General features: G+C 52.4%; 8 protein-coding genes across 8 annotated transcripts; 3 read left to right on the forward strand and 5 right to left on the reverse strand.

Annotated features, from left to right (window-relative positions):
* Window positions 1-1,401: 1,401 nt before the first annotated feature.
* N7468_005422 (acyltransferase family protein) lies at window positions 1,402-2,974 on the reverse strand (the record flags this gene model as incomplete). The annotated part of the gene is made up of 3 exons (XM_058474719.1): window positions 1,402-2,111; window positions 2,166-2,793; window positions 2,861-2,974. 3 exons carry the CDS (start codon window positions 2,972-2,974, stop codon window positions 1,402-1,404), a joined length of 1,452 nt encoding a protein of 483 aa, XP_058330459.1.
* Window positions 2,975-4,232: 1,258 nt separating this feature from the next.
* Window positions 4,233-4,499, forward strand: N7468_005423 (uncharacterized protein; the record flags this gene model as incomplete). Its single annotated transcript, XM_058474720.1, has 1 exon — window positions 4,233-4,499. The coding sequence occupies one exon, from the start codon at window positions 4,233-4,235 to the stop codon at window positions 4,497-4,499; it is 267 nt and encodes an 88-aa protein (XP_058330460.1).
* A 782-nt stretch (window positions 4,500-5,281) lies between these two features.
* On the reverse strand, window positions 5,282-5,581 carry N7468_005424 (uncharacterized protein; the record flags this gene model as incomplete). Its single annotated transcript, XM_058474721.1, has 1 exon — window positions 5,282-5,581. One exon carries the CDS (start codon window positions 5,579-5,581, stop codon window positions 5,282-5,284), a length of 300 nt encoding a protein of 99 aa, XP_058330461.1.
* A 431-nt stretch (window positions 5,582-6,012) lies between these two features.
* On the forward strand, window positions 6,013-7,872 carry N7468_005425 (SGNH/GDSL hydrolase family protein; the record flags this gene model as incomplete). Its single annotated transcript, XM_058474722.1, has 8 exons — window positions 6,013-6,208; window positions 6,510-6,555; window positions 6,609-6,755; window positions 6,793-6,954; window positions 7,013-7,106; window positions 7,156-7,227; window positions 7,277-7,516; window positions 7,573-7,872. The coding sequence occupies 8 exons, from the start codon at window positions 6,013-6,015 to the stop codon at window positions 7,870-7,872; spliced, it is 1,257 nt and encodes a 418-aa protein (XP_058330462.1).
* A 370-nt stretch (window positions 7,873-8,242) lies between these two features.
* On the reverse strand, window positions 8,243-9,636 carry N7468_005426 (glycoside hydrolase family 28 protein; the record flags this gene model as incomplete). Its single annotated transcript, XM_058474723.1, has 5 exons — window positions 8,243-8,495; window positions 8,563-8,647; window positions 8,704-8,833; window positions 8,893-9,312; window positions 9,376-9,636. Coding segments are annotated over 5 exons (1,149 nt in total), but the record flags the coding sequence as incomplete, so codon positions are not given.
* Window positions 9,637-10,456: 820 nt separating this feature from the next.
* On the reverse strand, window positions 10,457-10,868 carry N7468_005427 (anthrone oxygenase family protein; the record flags this gene model as incomplete). The annotated part of the gene is made up of 2 exons (XM_058474724.1): window positions 10,457-10,681; window positions 10,743-10,868. 2 exons carry the CDS (start codon window positions 10,866-10,868, stop codon window positions 10,457-10,459), a joined length of 351 nt encoding a protein of 116 aa, XP_058330464.1.
* A 730-nt stretch (window positions 10,869-11,598) lies between these two features.
* Window positions 11,599-12,606, forward strand: N7468_005428 (cytochrome b5 reductase family protein; the record flags this gene model as incomplete). Its single annotated transcript, XM_058474725.1, has 3 exons — window positions 11,599-11,869; window positions 11,920-11,997; window positions 12,059-12,606. 3 exons carry the CDS (start codon window positions 11,599-11,601, stop codon window positions 12,604-12,606), a joined length of 897 nt encoding a protein of 298 aa, XP_058330465.1.
* Window positions 12,607-12,824: 218 nt separating this feature from the next.
* Window positions 12,825-15,245, reverse strand: N7468_005429 (S53 family peptidase; the record flags this gene model as incomplete). The annotated part of the gene is made up of 9 exons (XM_058474726.1): window positions 12,825-12,897; window positions 12,958-13,100; window positions 13,158-13,726; window positions 13,780-13,879; window positions 13,926-14,043; window positions 14,098-14,139; window positions 14,220-14,561; window positions 14,620-14,883; window positions 14,965-15,245. The coding sequence occupies 9 exons, from the start codon at window positions 15,243-15,245 to the stop codon at window positions 12,825-12,827; spliced, it is 1,932 nt and encodes a 643-aa protein (XP_058330466.1).
* Between the last annotated feature and the right edge of the window lie 945 nt (window positions 15,246-16,190).

Below are 16,190 nucleotides of genomic sequence, written 5' to 3' on the forward strand. Positions count from 1 at the left end.
CCTAGGCAAAGTTGGCAAAAGCAATCAGGATGTCCAGTGCTCAATAAACTTAAGGAGCTCTATCAGTTTGGTACCCGACGCTGGGAAGATGAGCGACTTCGACTCCAGGGATATATCTAGCTACTGGAAATAATTCAAATGGTACAGAATTGCCGCTACTCGGTAAAGGACCTATCATGCTGTCCAAGTTTAGGGAAGAGACGCGGGTTTACGGCATGAGTACAGACGTCCAGCAACTCCGAAGTCCGTCCTTGGAGCAACATGCATATCCACATGTGATGTGTATACTAGCAGAATGCAAGTACCGACACCGTTCAGGGGCAATCCCGGCCCCAGTCCCGGTTCCGGCGTTGGTCTTATTCGCTAATTTCGGGTCCTGGACTAGCGCCCTGCCCCCGGCTAATACCCATCACCCCCTGATCCATACAGATGAGTCGTTAGTGCGGAGTACTAGCAGTATGACTCGCTATGCATGCCTGCCTGATTGCGAGGAAAGAGATTGCCCCGACCGAGCTATCTCTTGGATCCTCCCAGTCCGGCAAAGGTCAATACCGTGCCAGTCATCTTGAGGATAGATCGATATCTTACGAGTTTTCTTATACTGCTGGGCGGCTAAGCCGGATGAAACCTTTTCAGACTATGCCAAATGGGAATTCGCCGGCGGACTCGCCTCGTAAACGTCGGCTCGTACCAGTACCAGATTCACTCCGAAGCCAAGAGATTAGGGCGGAAATATGGGGGTCGCCAAGGTGGCCCACATGGTCTTCTCGGGTGCACTAGTGTAAGGCGGACCACGAATGGCTGGAAATGACTGTCAGCCGGAAAGGAATACTTCCCTGATTTCTTGTCTTCTCAATCATCAAGTGTGGCAGCTTACTGGCTGGCAATGACCAGCGCTTACGCCACCTTGATAGTGTGGCCGCGAGGTACCGGGAACCAAGGCACCAGAGCGCCACGTTGACGCCCCTATCTCATGCATCAGGGGTGGCGGCGAGAAGCGTTCTTCCCAAGTCTTGGCAAGCCTCTGGCGCGAAAATATGCAGCTTTTTTATGCACTCCTAATGCAGGAGTTGGGCGCTCCGGTCATAAAAAGTGTGGTCGTTTTTAATAGTCTCTAATACTGGGAATAAAGGGTGATTTAGGGGTGTTCCACATTTGTATAGCAGTATGTAAAGAGTGCGTATATTTTGTTCAAACAAATAAGATCTCCCAAATGGTATTTGATCATGAAGAGAAAAGGAGGTAAGCAAAGGCCAAAAAAAAAAAAAAGAATTATGTACATCGAAAACCTAACTCCAGACCGCTTCCAGTCATCTCAAAAAAAAAGGCTTCAAATGCAATAGTCACTCAAACAAGGTGTAGTTCGATGCATGAAACGTAAAAAAAGGTGCAACAAGTACACTATGCCGAGGTCATTGGCATTGGCACCGACGTGAGAGGCAGTGCCTCGACGGACTTCTCGTCCTCCTCGAACATGACCTTCTCCAGCTTGTGGGTCATCTTCGCACAGAAGGGGTCGACGTAGTTAGTCCAAAGGGTAGCACAGACGTAAACCAAGGCGATCCATGCCGGGATTGAGATAGCGACAACCCACGGGGCTCGGAGAGGAATGTAATGAGGAGGAATGGGCTCCCCCTTGTCATCCAAGAGGGGGTTTCCGTTGCCATCCGTCGGGGCGTCCTGGTAAGGCTGACCAGAGATACCGTACAGCATCCAGCACAGGACGGTACGCAGAAGAGTTCCGTGCACGAGGTACACGGCGAAACTCTGCTTGCCGAGCCAGAGGAGGAGGCGGTTGGCAAGGAATTCTTTGGTAGAAGGCGAGATGTAAATCGCGAAGATGATCATATCAACACCGAGAGCGGAGTAACGCTTGCCGATGTTGACTTCCGGGGGGAAGATATAGTGAGCGGCTTTGAGCATGTAGTTGGACCAGGTGGACCACTCGGGATGCTTGCCCGGGTATCCGCAGACGAAAAGACCAACGCAGAGGAGGATGAAGGCGACGATCCGTCGGCCCCATTTGTGGTTCTGAATGAACTCCTTGAAGCCAGCCTCGTAGGAGAGATCACTCAAGAACATACCGTAGATCGCCTGCATTTGGAAAGTTTCTGTTCGCTATTAGTCTGGAGGCCGTACGGAGAAATCAAGCAGTGAGAACTTACCGGTGTCCTTGCTAGGGTCTTGGTGGAAGTAAAGGTACATGGCCAAGTAGACCACCAGACGCCACTTGAACTTGACGAACATCAGAGCCGCGAGGATCACGTAAACCAGCATGGCGGCCTTCAACAGAGGAAGCAAAGCCCACTGGTGATCGTCGTATGCCATATATCCGTTCGTCCAGACACTTAGGAAGTTCTCCGGCAGGCGGAGCAGCTCCTCCCAGAAAGTGGGTGCGAGGTCCGGGGAAGCATAGCGGCACCACCAGCAGTCGGATCGGTTCGCCACCACGAAAGCCTTGCACTGGGCCATCGTCCACGAAATGACCAGGGCGATCGTGGCGGGGAAAATAAGACGAGGAGGGCGGCGCCACGCACTCTTACCCACCGAGGTAAAAGCACCCAGGACGTCTCCATTGCGGCGCTGCTTGAGAGGCTTCAGCGCACAAACGTAACCGGTCAAAAAGGCGAAGATGGTCACTCCGATGCGACCCTGCCAGGGAATGCGAAAAATGGGCAGCTGAAGAAAACGTGGCGGCACATCTGGCCCATCGCGCGGAGAGAACAGTAGAAAGTCCCAAGCTCGGGCAAGGTGAGTAAGGACCACCAGGAACGAGGCAATTCCTCTCAATCCCTAAGAACCACATCAGCGTCGTTCCTCCAGGCGTCCCAAGGGGTCGAGGAGACTGGCAAATACTCACATCAATCCATTTCACACTTTTCCGGGGATCTCCCTTTTGGTTGGGATCACCGGATTTCCAAGGGATGTTGTCCAAAATTCGGCTGTAGAGGTGGCCGGGCTGAATGTAGTCCATCTTGGGGACTTGTAAGTTCATGAATTATGATATACCGGGAATAATTTCAAAACAGGGTCATGAATCAGTGTCCGTCTCTTAAACCAGAAGAGTCGAGACGGGTCCAAGAGAGTGTGGTGGCGACGAAGTCGCAAAAGCAGATCAACAATCAAAAGAGTGACGGGGAGGGCCGGTTGAAAAGGGAGAGAAAATCGCCAAGACCAAAGGGGGGGGGGGATGTTGGAAACAGCTGAGAGCGGACCTCACAAGAAAAGCAAGTGGGGAGGGGTGCCTTTGGGGTTAAGAATCATTCCCCCACGGGCCTGTCAAATGCTCGGGTGACTTGAGTACCAGCGGAAGATAGGGGAGACTTCCGAATAAGAGTGGATTCTGCCCAGCCTGCGCCGGGCCTAGGGTGCGTCGGATCGTCAGACCCCCCCAGCCAACTCTGGGTTGTGGTGTTTCCATTCCTTCCACTAGGAAGCTGATCGCTTCCCAGCTAAGGGTTTACGAATCAGCGCTTTCAATCTGAAGCGGCCGAGTCTCCTGCCCTACGAGATACTGCTGTCCTTCTATACTCCATATGGAACGTTGCATTCTGTCCAAACAGTCCCCATATCGGTCCCCCTTGAGGACGATCTCCGTCGAGGCGGCCAATGAAGCCACCAAGACAAGAAAATCTAGATTCGATCCTCTTCACCGATCAAAGATGGTATTTGAAACGGACTAGCCCCGCGGGTTTTCTCGAGGAGCCGCAATGTTCGATCAGTGTTCGTACTACTCCGTACATCTACAGGAAGCGCCTGACATCCTGCCGCGCGCTCCCTAGCATGACTCGAGTGTAAAGCTCGCTGGCAATGCGCTGACGACCTCCTAAAGGGCCGGTACCAATCAAAAGGTGCCCCTGAAGCTGCCGCGATGGTACAAAAACCACCGGAATTGCGTGAGAGTGTAGTGCAGATCACTGTTATTCGATACCACGCCAAACGGGAGCTCGTAATACATGCAGCGGAGTCCGGGCGAGGGATACGACACGTGCTGGTATTGACGCGGTATCGCAGTGTGGGGCCCAACGGAGTACCACAACAAATAGGAAGATCAAGCTGGAAAAAAGGGCTCGGGACTTGGCGAAGTCCCTGATTCGTTTCCGAAGTTGCCGAGAGCAAAAGGATTTAAGACTTATGGACAGACGACGGATGGGTTTGGTAGGCCCGGGCGAGAGGGCTTGCAGAAACTGGTATCGTACGGAGACTCGAATCTCGTCCGCTCAGGCAAATCAATGGCGGGTGAGGAGGACCTTGATGGTGGCAGCAAAGTCTGGGATCGCGTCATTAACGGCCACTTGTTGTCCTCATCTGGATGGGACCTGAAGGAAGGTTGGGTGGATCAGGGGCAAATCGGCGCAGGACCAGACTCTGAGCCCTATGAACCCCCCGACGATTGGCGGGACCGGACCCATCACGATCCACCGTGCGAACATTCACTGGAGCAATCGTGGCCACCGATGTGGGGCGTGATATCTTGGCATCACCGGGTGTCTGAATAACTCGTGGAATGCAGGAGGGAATCTTGGAAGGGCAGATTCTTGCCGTCCATATGAGCCATCCCGACGTCCCAATTCCTCAAGATCTACAGGGCTGAGGCAGGCTGAAACCGATGTCCTGGGTCCTGCAGAAGAGACGCAGCTGCAAACAACCTCCTCTCGATTCCTACCGGCTGATTGAATTGTCTCACCCGCCAAGAAGACATGGGCCGCCTTTGTCCCCTCCCCGGAGCGCCCATGACCTGCACTACAATAATAGGATTGCTTGGCACAGAGGAATCCTTGACATCACGGTAGGAAGCAATTTCCGCACAGAGGGCGCCTGATTATGACAGCCTTTCTAGTATACTAATACGAGGCCAATTCGGAGCCCGCCCTCCATTGGTCTGTACTGTAACAAACTACGACAAGTCCACCTCGTTCTATCTGGCCCGGGGCTGGATAAGATGGCATTGAGGGATTTCTCCTGTGTTCGTTTCCTTCCCGGTATGATAAGCATGTAAAACTGGGAGGAAAGATGTCGCGATCGGTGTCGCAGGTGTAAGGTGTATCAGACGGTGTATCCATGGAGTATCCACGCAGTGCTCCGTACACGTATTGCGCGGAGGAGGTCATAAGCAGATTACGAGGTACGAATGCTGAGTCCAAGAACCTAAACGACTTCTCGGGCCCCGAGCGGTCTCAAGTCCTTAGAAGGGTGAAGCGCAGCCTCTCATAGGTTCGGGGGCTTCTCTCGCACTTGTGGAAAGATGGTCGGGAATTTGCAGATAACCACAAGACCCTTATCAGCCCATGAGTACGACACTGGAGAGGACGTTAGCTTCAGGCGTCCTGACCAGAAGATAATAACTGGTATTCAGCGGCCAAGACTCCAGGGTTAGTAGGTATCGACAAGGTAATTCCTCGGAACTCAAACGAGAGGAACGAGGTAGAACCAGATCCCGAGCCTCGGATGTCTCCATTGCGCAGATTTGGAGTGATTGGTTCATGCGGGGATTGAGTGGCGCTCGTGGCCCCTGGTCCCTGGGCCCTTCGGGAGATGGCGCTGGAACATCGAGCCTTGGCGTCTTCTTGGCAGGATCCATCGCGGGCTCGTTCATTGGCGGGGCGTCCCTGAGCGTGCTGGCCCTAAGAAAGCCTCATTTTTGCTGAAGAGGGTGGGGGGGTTTAGAAAAAAAAAAAAGGAAAGGATCCAAAGTCATACGGGCTAGCGCAGGAGATGGCCGGGCCACCCTCGTGATTGGCCCAACCTGAATTTCGAGTGTTGCCGGGGTGGATCCGCCCCCATCACCCCAAAGTTAACGTTGCTATTGCCCGGAGAGGCGACGCGCGCTCGCGAGGGCCGTTCTCTCTGTTCCTGCTCGGGTCTAGCCCGACCATCCAGGCGTTTTCATTATTGCCACCCCGCTATCCAGGCACAACAGCGCGTAACGTAAGCCACCCCCTGTACATCATCCCAGGAGCATCAGGGCTTGTTCCTGGAGTCGTGTCTTTGTCCACTTCACCAGTTTAAACAATGAGACTTGGATATTTGGGCCTGGCTGCCCTGTGGTCGTTGGCCTCGGCCACAATCTTGCAGAATGGCCAGGAGAAAGAAGACCCATGGCCCGGCCAAGCTCCCCAGATCGCTTTAGACAACTCCTGGGCGACCTACGAGGCCGGTGCCCCTGAGATTGCATACAAGGGCCGCTGGGATAGCAAGCACGTTTCTTGTATGTGAATAACACCCCCATCGATGACCCTCTTCCGGTCTGACATATCCTAACTTGCAACCTCCAGGGTGGTCGTTCGTCATTCCTTTTCTTTTTACCCCTTCTTTCGTAGGCAAAGTTGGAAAGCGGCCGGACTCCCCCGCCGCTGATGTGAATGCAAAGACTAACTGGGAACCGCTGCAAAATCTAGAGCACCAGGAATCAAATTAGAATTCACTGGGGACAAGGTAGGGATCCAGCTGTTCTTTGTTCCGCAGATTAAGGTGATTTCTGACAGAAGTGGGTTTGTTTTAGCTTGCAGTTAGCTTCGGTCCCGCTACATCGGAAGGCACGTTGGTTGCCTACCGGTAAGTTGTCCAGTCCTCTATCCTTTGAGCCAGCCAATCTAATTATTTCATAGCATTGGATCTCTGGACTGGCAGTATTCTAATGTCACTGCCGACTCAACATATCAGTTTGTTGGTCCATGGTCCGAATTAGCGCCTGAGCTTGTCGATGTCAAGAAAGGCTTTGAACTGCGAGGTATGTCTTCAATCCTGTCCCTTCGGTCATGCATTCGAGTCCATATCTAACCCCTCGTTTAGTGTCAAATTGGGGCCGGGGATAAGTCTCCCTCGATTGCGTTCGGTACATCTCTTTACTGACATCCTTGGCACAATCCAGATTGCCGGCGTATCCGTTGCAAGCAGTGCGGCCCTTTCTATTCCCCCCCGGTTCGATAAAAAGGTCGAGATCATCGGAGCATCGTAAGTGAATTGGCCGGACTTTTCTTTTTTGTTTTCCATCAACTAACGGATGTTCTAGACTGGCCACCGGGCAATTCGCTAGTTACGAGACGCTCTCATCTTGGGCTTATCTTTTCGTAGCCGGCCTGGGTAATGTTGAGCATACCATCACTGTAAGCACCCGCCCTTTCGAGCTCGTGACCGGTCACGCCCAACTAACAGAATTCCTACAAGGCCTACCCCGGCGTGTGCCTGGTGGACAATCAATGCTACGGTGGCTCAGCCCACGGCATGGTGAGTCTGACGCAAGATATACCAGGTCCCAGATCTAACCCCCTCCCAGACATGGTACTGGCATCGCGCCTCTGACCCCGGAACTCGGTCTCGTGAAGCCTACCCGGACCACTCTATGGAATTCTGGGACAACAAGGCTGAGCAACCAGCTGACCTGGTTGTCATCCAATTGGGTGGCAATGACCACCGCCACCCCAACGAGATCCCGCCGGCGAACTTCTACCACGCCTATATCGAGCTGATCGATGACATCCATGCAACCTGGCCCAACGCCAAGGTCATGATTATGGTAAGCCGTCATTCCTGCCGTTCCGCCGCATGAACTAATCGCGAACCCTTTTGCAGGGCCAATGGGGAATCTGGGAAAAGAAGGGCCTGACTTACGAGGCCACCCAGGTTTATGAAGAAGAGGCTCGGAAGGTGCAGGAGCACTACAAGGATAAGGGCTTCGTGTACTATTTCAGTACTCGCGGAGTCCTCCAGCACAACGATATCAATCCGATGAACCACTGCACGGACGTTGGCCACATCAAGCTTGCGAGTCACTTGATTGAATGGACTCGTCTGGTCATGGGCTGGAAGCCCGAGGCCACGGGCGAGGTTCAGCACGGTACCATGTTCTGGAACAACATGCAGCAATATTAGGCTCGGCTTTGGGGGGACTATAGTTTCCACTTGTATCATACGACGTATTAGATATACATGTATTTGCATTGCGGTGACCGGTTAATATCAAGACGCATCATATTCCTCGATCTGTGAATAACACGTTGGAATCCAAGTCAAAGTCTACGATTCTACTAATTGAACACTACAGCTAGCCTGAGGAACAATCATTCCAGACCTACTATGCATGGACTTGCACGCAAAGTCTGACCAGTTTTCGAACATTGGTGAGGAATCTTGGGAGGCGAGCCGAGCACCAGCGCATACATGCGATAATGAATCCGCCGGAACAACGAAACAGCCGTTTTGCATGCCACTCGAGGGTGAACGACCTCAAACGTGCAGAGATTCAAGAGCACGAGATGCCCTTGGGAACGTTCTGACAGCTGCTATAAGTCTTGCCACCAGTCACCGTCACATCACTCCAAGTCCAGCCAGGACAGGCACCACTACCGCATACAATAACGACATCATATCCACCAGAACTAACAGCGCCGCTGCCAGAGATGTTCTTGATGGTGAGGTCAGTGATGGGGATGCCGCTCGTGGGGTTTCCATGGAGGTCGCCCCCGTCATAGTTCTGCTCGATCAGGATCCCGTACCTAACAGGAAAGAAACAAGGATCAGTACTTCCTCTATCCTAGACGCTGCGGCCTCCCAGAAACTTACTTAGAGATCGATTCAAGAGTGATCCCACTATACGTGACGCCTTTAATGCTACCAGTCTCTCCTGACGTGGCTTTGATACGGATACCTGGTTATACGCAGATGAGACCATAGCACATAAGTAGAGACGACACCGGCACTTACCATTGACGGAGTTCTTAACCGCGCTGTTCTCAAACGTCACAGTGTCAACAGTGTTGTCACTTCGGCCTCCCACACTGCCAATAGAGAGACCGTGGCCACCAGAGCAGACACCGCCACTGAAGGTGATTTTCTGGCAAAGGGATCAGTTTTCCCATACGAATTTTTGTATCAAGAATGGATGGCACATACGGTACCGGAGTTCACTGCGACGCAGTCGTCCTGATTGTACACGTGGGCGCCCGTAATAACCACGTTCGTACTATCCCCGATATCGAATCCATCGGTGTTATGGCCCAAGCTGTCGCCATCTTGGTTGTTGATCGTCATGTCGGTGATCGTCAGTCCGTTCGCACCATTGATACTCACCGCCTGGACGGGCGTATTCTCGATATACAGGTTGGTGATGGTCGAGGAGGTAAGACCGTGGGCATAAAAGAACTTGGGCTTTGTCTTGCCGCCGTTGCTACCGTGGCTGTCCCACCACCGGGCCCCATCGGCGTTCAACGAAGCGCCCTCAGCGCCCTTGACGGTAATGCCTGTCCCGGAGATTTGGAGGAGAGGCCCGTCCCATTCTTTGTAGCCCCAGGTTGTCTCGCCCTCGAAGATGACCTGTCCCATGAAAAGTTAGGAGATGGGATATAGCCGAATAAGGGCTAGGATTATGTGTCTCACAGTTGTGTCGTCCTCGAGATCGCTCAAGTCGAGGGTAGTTCCAGATGGGACGGCGACATCTGACAAAATAATGGTGGAGCAAGACTTCTGCGACTTGCTCGCACTGGCCGCACCGTTGGAGCCAGAAAAGGTACAGCTTGTGGCTCTTTTCTCCAAGCTGGGGGCTTCCGTGATCAATGGCTGGGCCGGGGAAGCGAGGACGCACGATGCCAGGAAGGCAGATGCGAGGGCTAACGTTAGCGTGGACCGCGACATGGCGACGCCTGTTCAAGTCTCGGGGTCCCGGTTAGAGTTGAAATTGTTGGGACGCTCTATCCACAATTCCGAACGTCTTTCCATCCTTATATATGTTTCTAGGCATGCAGTACTACGAGTATTGGGGCCCAGGGATCAGTTTGATTAAGGAGAATGCGTGGCCCGAGCTAGCTGTTACAGAGCTAAGAAAGGAGATGACAACCTTGATTCCACATTTTAGTGTCAGTACCCCAGACCATTTACCGAGTCAATGGTAAAACCAGGAGCGGCGGGTAAGTCAGACGGTTGTATACGCGAGCGGTTCTTCGTAGGGGCGCCGGACGAATAGGAATTCTTCACTACAATGGAACCTCCTACGTTTCGTTGCACAATGCAAGACACATTGCAGGAGGAAAAATCTTGCCGTTTTTAACCAGCAGAAACCAGCGCTTAGCCTATAGAGGTATAGAGGCGTAGCTTAGTTGGACCGTTGGGCGGGCACGGGCCGTTTGGTCGAGCCTGCGTGAGGGCCGGGATTTCTTTTGCCACCAGTCAGAGGTGGTTTCGGCCTGTTAGCTCTCATAGGACGGGGTGGGGAAATTGAATTGATCCACCATTTGGGATGCACCGGGGCAACATTATCATTTGAATGCTAGTAGGACATTTGTTGGTACACTTTTCAATGGCAGTTTCCGTGCTTCGAGGCCCTCAGGCCTGCGCCAGAATCACCCCGAAAAGAAAACAGATAATAACAATAATAATGACAATAATAGCAACAACAATAATCAAGACATGTCTTTTCATCTCGTCTTTTCGTGAAATATCTCGAGGTCGAGAAAGTCGCCCTTCACAGGAAAGCGGCGACCAGCCCGCAGATAGCGGCAGCTGTGGGGAAAACGCCCCGAAGCTGATTCAGGGTGCCCCATCTCTGAAGCAAGCCCACGAGATCGGAGTCGGATTCAGACTTAGAACTGCCCTTCATCGCAAGCGCATCATTCGTCTTTTTCATCACCACCAAGGTGTACGGCACAATACTGATACAGAGAGCCGCAGCCGCAGAGAAGAGCGCGCTCTGGCTAATCGACGTCTGCTTGAACAACGGCGTTCCTGACCGAACGGCCCACGCGAGATACAAGAAAGCAGAGCCCACGGCGGCTGCGAGCGGGGGGGTTCTGAGACTTTCCGAGGTCATACAGGTTCTTCCACTGCCGCGCTACTTGGGCCGATGGCACGTTGTCCTTTTGGAATGACTCGACCATCGCTGGGGCTGCGATCAGGCTCAGAGACGCGATATTTCCTGGACTTTGTTAGGGCCGAAGAGATTGTCCACATTCCAGTCCAAATTACATACCGCCTAGCCATCCTGCGCCAGTGATAGCGACGGCCCGCGCGATCTGGAAACCGAGGGGGGTAGGAAGTCATCTGGATGATGAGGTGGTGGATTGCGGCTGACGGGGACTGGCGATTGTAGTTCGTTCGATGCAGCCGGGGAAAAGGATTAACCACACTTATAAGCTTTACTAGGGTCGATCTCGGTTTCAGCGGAAATAAGGAATGTCCGTTACAGCTTATGGCATGATGTTTGGGGAATCCTGAAATGCGTCATGACACCCGGTCGGCCTTTAACGGGTTTTGCAGGTCGGGCTTTCGGGGTGAGGGGTTTGGGGGCCTTTTAGGGCTTCATAGCAATTTTACTCGTATGCGTTGGTCAGAAGAAGGCTGAGGATAAGGAGAAGAGTCCAAAGAAACGGAGGCTACTATATAACCGTTCGTTGATCCCTGCAAAAACTACGTTCAATCAAGCTCTGGAACGGGGGACACGGCAGTTGAGTTGCTGGTGGGGCCACTTTATCCACCTCGGGGTCGGACTCCGTCTCGCCGGTATACTCGCTAGGGTCTGAAGTTTATATATGATGCTCTCGCTCTGACATGGCACATCAAAAGCTCTGCGTATAGTTAATCTACTCTTTCAACCTCTATATCACAAGCATGGCAGCTTTGCAAGTGGCCTGGCAAACTCTGAAGGCACGACCTGTAGCCGCGTCTGCAGTCTTAGCGGCTGGCGCTGCTGGTGCTTACTGGTGCACCCAAAATCTCCTCCCCACAGCGCAAGCAGAGTCCCTTGAGACCCCAAAGGTCTTTGGTGGCTTGAAGTTTACTACCTTACGCTTACGAAGCTCCGAAGCGATTAATCACAATACTAAACGTCTGGTATTTGAATTCCCAGACGAGAATGCGCAGAGCGGACTGCCTTTGACGGGTACGTAACGATAGAGTCGAGGGAGGAACATTGTACTGACTACAGTATAGCGGCGCTTTTGACATTTTCAAGGCCTGAAGGACGGTGGTTGCCCGTCCTCCGTCCATACACCCCCATCAGTTCGTTAGGTATGCAACCCACGAAAATATAATTTCATATGGCGCAAGTCGTGCTAACAGCGCCGAGCAGACCAGACTGGCTCTATTGAACTGATGGTCAAGCAATACCCGAATGGGACAGCCAGCACTCACCTCCACTCTCTTCAACCTGGAGACAGCCTGTCATTCATCGCGACTTTAAAAGCCTTCCCGTGGGTTCCGAACAAGTTCTCCCAAGTGTATCTCATTGCTGGGGGCGCGGGAATCACTCCGATCTACCAGCTCATTCAAGGGATCTTGAATAATCCAAATGACAAGACAAAGATCAACCTCGTTTTTGGGGTCAACACGGAGCAGGATCTGCTCCTCCGAGACGAGCTGGAGCAATTCCATGCCCGCTTTCCCGATCGCTTCAATTACCTCTATACAGTGAGCCGCCCGGTTGAGAACAATTCCTCTCTGCGCAAGGGATATGTCACAGCGGAGCTTCTCAAAGAAGTGGTCAAATCGACCGGCGAGGATACCAAGGTCTTTGTGTGTGGCCCGCCCAGTATGGAAAATGCTCTGGTGGGCACAAGAGGGACTCCTGGTATTCTGTCCCAGCTGGGGTTTACCAAAGACCAAGTATACAAATTTTGAGCCCGGAAGATGTCAGCTGCTGATAGGTCGTATCATGGATGTGGATATTCCGTTACTTGCATACCACTCTGATATGTACATAGTTTTAATCCCCCCCTACAACATATACAACTGTCGCATATAGACATGACTGAGGCAACGTCCCCAGGAACATGACACGCGTATGTACGGTATTGAGTGCAGTACAACCGAGTCTCTAGTCTCCTCTGTATCCCCATTCAAGGCAGAGACAGGAAGAGTTCCTTCATCTTGGGGAAGTTGGGTGTTCCCAGACCAGTCACCGGATCCCAGCTGCGGTCAATTAGCGTCTGGCTGTAACCAGGGTATAGGGCTCTGGCTGCATCCACTTACCCTTCAATAGCACTGAAGCCCTCGGTGCCACAGCCAACATTCGTTCCGTTGGTGATGTCGTTGAGAATCTCAGGATGACTGTAGAGGACCGGGTTAATGAAACCCAGCGGACCCTTACCCTCGGCCAAACGCTCCTCAATGATCTAAAAAAAACAAATCAGTATCTCAATTGAGCTATTCTCTCCAGAGCACGCTCTTACAAGGTTCAGCACAGACGCAAACAGAGGCGACGCCAAACTGGCACCATAGTAATGCGTATCTCTCCCCTGATTAAAGGCACAGAAGTGGGCACCGTTGGCAGCTACGTCCGGATAAGCACGACCAATACGATTGTACAACCCCTGAGTTGTGTTCACATCGACACCAATCTCGGCGTAGTAAGGGTAGCTCAGCTTGGCCTTCCTGAAATACTCCTCCACGGCAAGCTTCTGATAGAATGGCTGGGGGAAGTAGTTCGAGAACCCACCCGAGCTACTGAAATTCGATGCGGTGCCACCGAGATCGACGTGCATGACACTCTCAGGGTCTTCCACGGTTTGATCGGGGTAGAGCATGGTGCCTCCCACGGAAGTGACGTAGGGGCAGTTGGATGGGTACTGCGGGTTGAAGACCTTGCCTTCCGGTCCCAGACATCCACTTTTACCCCCATCACCTGGAAGCGATGCGACGCCGTAGTCACCGGATGCAAAGAGAATCGAGTGCCCTTGCAGACCAAGCTTCAGAAATTCGTTGCATTGACGCTTGGTGTACGCGATGGGCAGGTCGGCCTCTGCCTGGCCGTAAGAAGCGCTGATGACATTGGTTGGCTTGTAGACGCCGCACTGGAGCTTGCCCTTGTAGCCTCCAGCAGCTGGGTCGGGTAGACAGGGTCGATGTTGGGGTCATCGCCCGTTTCTCCGTACGCGCTGTATGTGCAGTACGACTGAAAAGTGTCAGCGGTAGCCATAGGGGGGGGAGAGTCAACCTACGCCGTCCAGAGCGTCAAGGAATGTGTTGAAAAGGTTGGTTGTGGCAATCTCCTTCGGCTCATAAATTTGGTCATCGACTTGATACAGAGTCACAGTCTGGGGGTAGATTAACGAATAGCTATGGGGTTCACGTTAGAATTGAATCGAGCAAGGCAGGACATGTTCAACGTACGCCATATCAATATCGATGTCAGCCTCGCCACCGTTCAGTGCGCTAGTAGTAGGAACGGAGTAATTGGCCCCGTCGATCAAAGCCGGGATAGGGTAGGTACCCTGAGGAACCCAGGAGCATACTTCGCCCAGTACAAGTCGAGATCTTCCTCGGCGAAATAGTCACCCTGCTCATAGAGACCAAGAGAGTTGCCCTTGGTGGCCTTGGTGGCATCTGGAATACCGTACATTGCCTTGAGACAGGCGGGGGTGATGTTCACGCCGCAGTCTTGCAATTCGGTGGGCAAGTTCAATGCCTTGGCTGGAATGGAGTGATACGAATCATCCGAAGACACAGCCTTGGCGTTCGGTTGAGCAGTAGCCAAATGAGAGGCCCTTTTTACGTTGCGCTTCTTCACAGAGCTCATCTTGATACCTGGCGTGACATAGTCAATGTGGTCCCGGAGGTGCTCCGGAACGTGATATCTGGAGATCCGGTCAGTGAATCAGTCCAGGGGCATGTAGTGAGACATGGTTCTTTTACTCTTCACATCCGATCTTCATACCCTGGGCGCTCGGATGTTCGTGCTCATAGAACTCGGTCTTGAAGAGCTCTTCGGCTTCATGAGCCTTCGCATCGAAGGCCAGCCATCCCTTGTTGTCAGAATGGACAACACGCGAGGCATGAATTCCGGCCAATTCCAGCCATTCTCTAACAGAATTCACGGCCTCAGTGGAGGGGGCAAACATATCGTGCACTTCCTCTGCCGACCAGAACTTTCCGTATCGTGCAGAGCCTGGGTGAGACCTGTCTCGTGTTAGCCCAACTCAATTCCCCTTGCAAAGGAAAACAAAACAACAAGAATAATAAATAAACAGTTACACATACACTTCCATCAGGAATTGCTCGCCCTTCTCCAAGTTATTCTGGCTCAGCCCAATCCGCACAGGCAACACCGCATCGCGATCAACGCGAGCACCTCTGATCCAATCGAGAGAATCACTGCCTCTTTTCTCGTGCAACACATGCTTAACCGAGGCCGGAGCCGCACCGGCTGAAGACACAATTGTCAACGCATAGAATAGCTGGCGCAACAACATGATGGGAAGTTGCGGAAACACAAAAGCGAGCGTGCCTGCCGGGGGCAAGACACGCTTCAAATGTAACATCGTGGCGTGGTGAGCTAGTATGTATATGCACTAGCTGGGAAGCAGTAAATTAGCCCCCACTTCTCCTCGCGACGGGATAAACAAGATGGCCCCATCTGATTGGACACCGGACGTGGCTGCCGGAGTCCACGGTAGACGAATCCACTGATATGCACGCTTAGCTGAGGACCAAGCATTTGGCCTCGTTAGCTCCTGATAAGGGCGTTCGCCATGCCTGCCCCTGTGGAGCGCCTAAGCACGTGAACCCACGCAGCACTAATGCGCCATCGCCTTCTCCGGTCCGCATTGGCGGCTGGTCTTACTAGAATTATTGAATTGGGTGAAAATCAAGGGCTCATGCTCGGATTCTATTGTGAAAAGGAAATCACCGCTGAGTGCCGCAGCTGCATCCGAGCATTTTGAAGGGAAAGGACTGAATGTCTCCCCAGCAGACAGGACGGATTCCCTCGATAGCAATGACATGACTCTACGTTGGAGCTGATCTTAATATCTTCAGGCCTTGCTTTCATAGTGTTTACTGCTTTTCCTTCCACCGTAGGTGGCTTGCCTTTGACAAGCCTAATTCTAAATGGTAAGAATGCTCCACATACACGCCCTTGACTACCACAAGGGCCGCTCTGGCTAGAGAATCAGGGCGTCAAAAATCTTCATCGATATTGAATCTAACAAGAAGCAGAGCCTCGTGGATCTGACCTTTGTAGCTCCTCCGAGTGCAATATTGTTTATACGGAGATGACAAAAGGCACAAGATGATTGTTAAGAATGTAGGGTATGTGAGATCTCACGGTAACACCAGCGTTCGCGCGAAATCTTCCAGGAAACAGGAAATATGTTAGCTTTTCAATGGGCCTAACTCGACATGGGTTTTGGGAGAATGAAGGACAATAGATGTCTAATTCTACATAGATGGTAATAATCCGCTTAGGGAACCCTTGTGATACGAAG

The sequence above is a fragment of the Penicillium chermesinum genome (genome assembly GCF_028974085.1).
Source record: "Penicillium chermesinum strain IBT 19713 chromosome Unknown utg000004l:1.0-3345178.0:1.0-3348027.0, whole genome shotgun sequence".
Taxonomy (NCBI): Eukaryota; Fungi; Ascomycota; class Eurotiomycetes; order Eurotiales; family Aspergillaceae; genus Penicillium; species Penicillium chermesinum.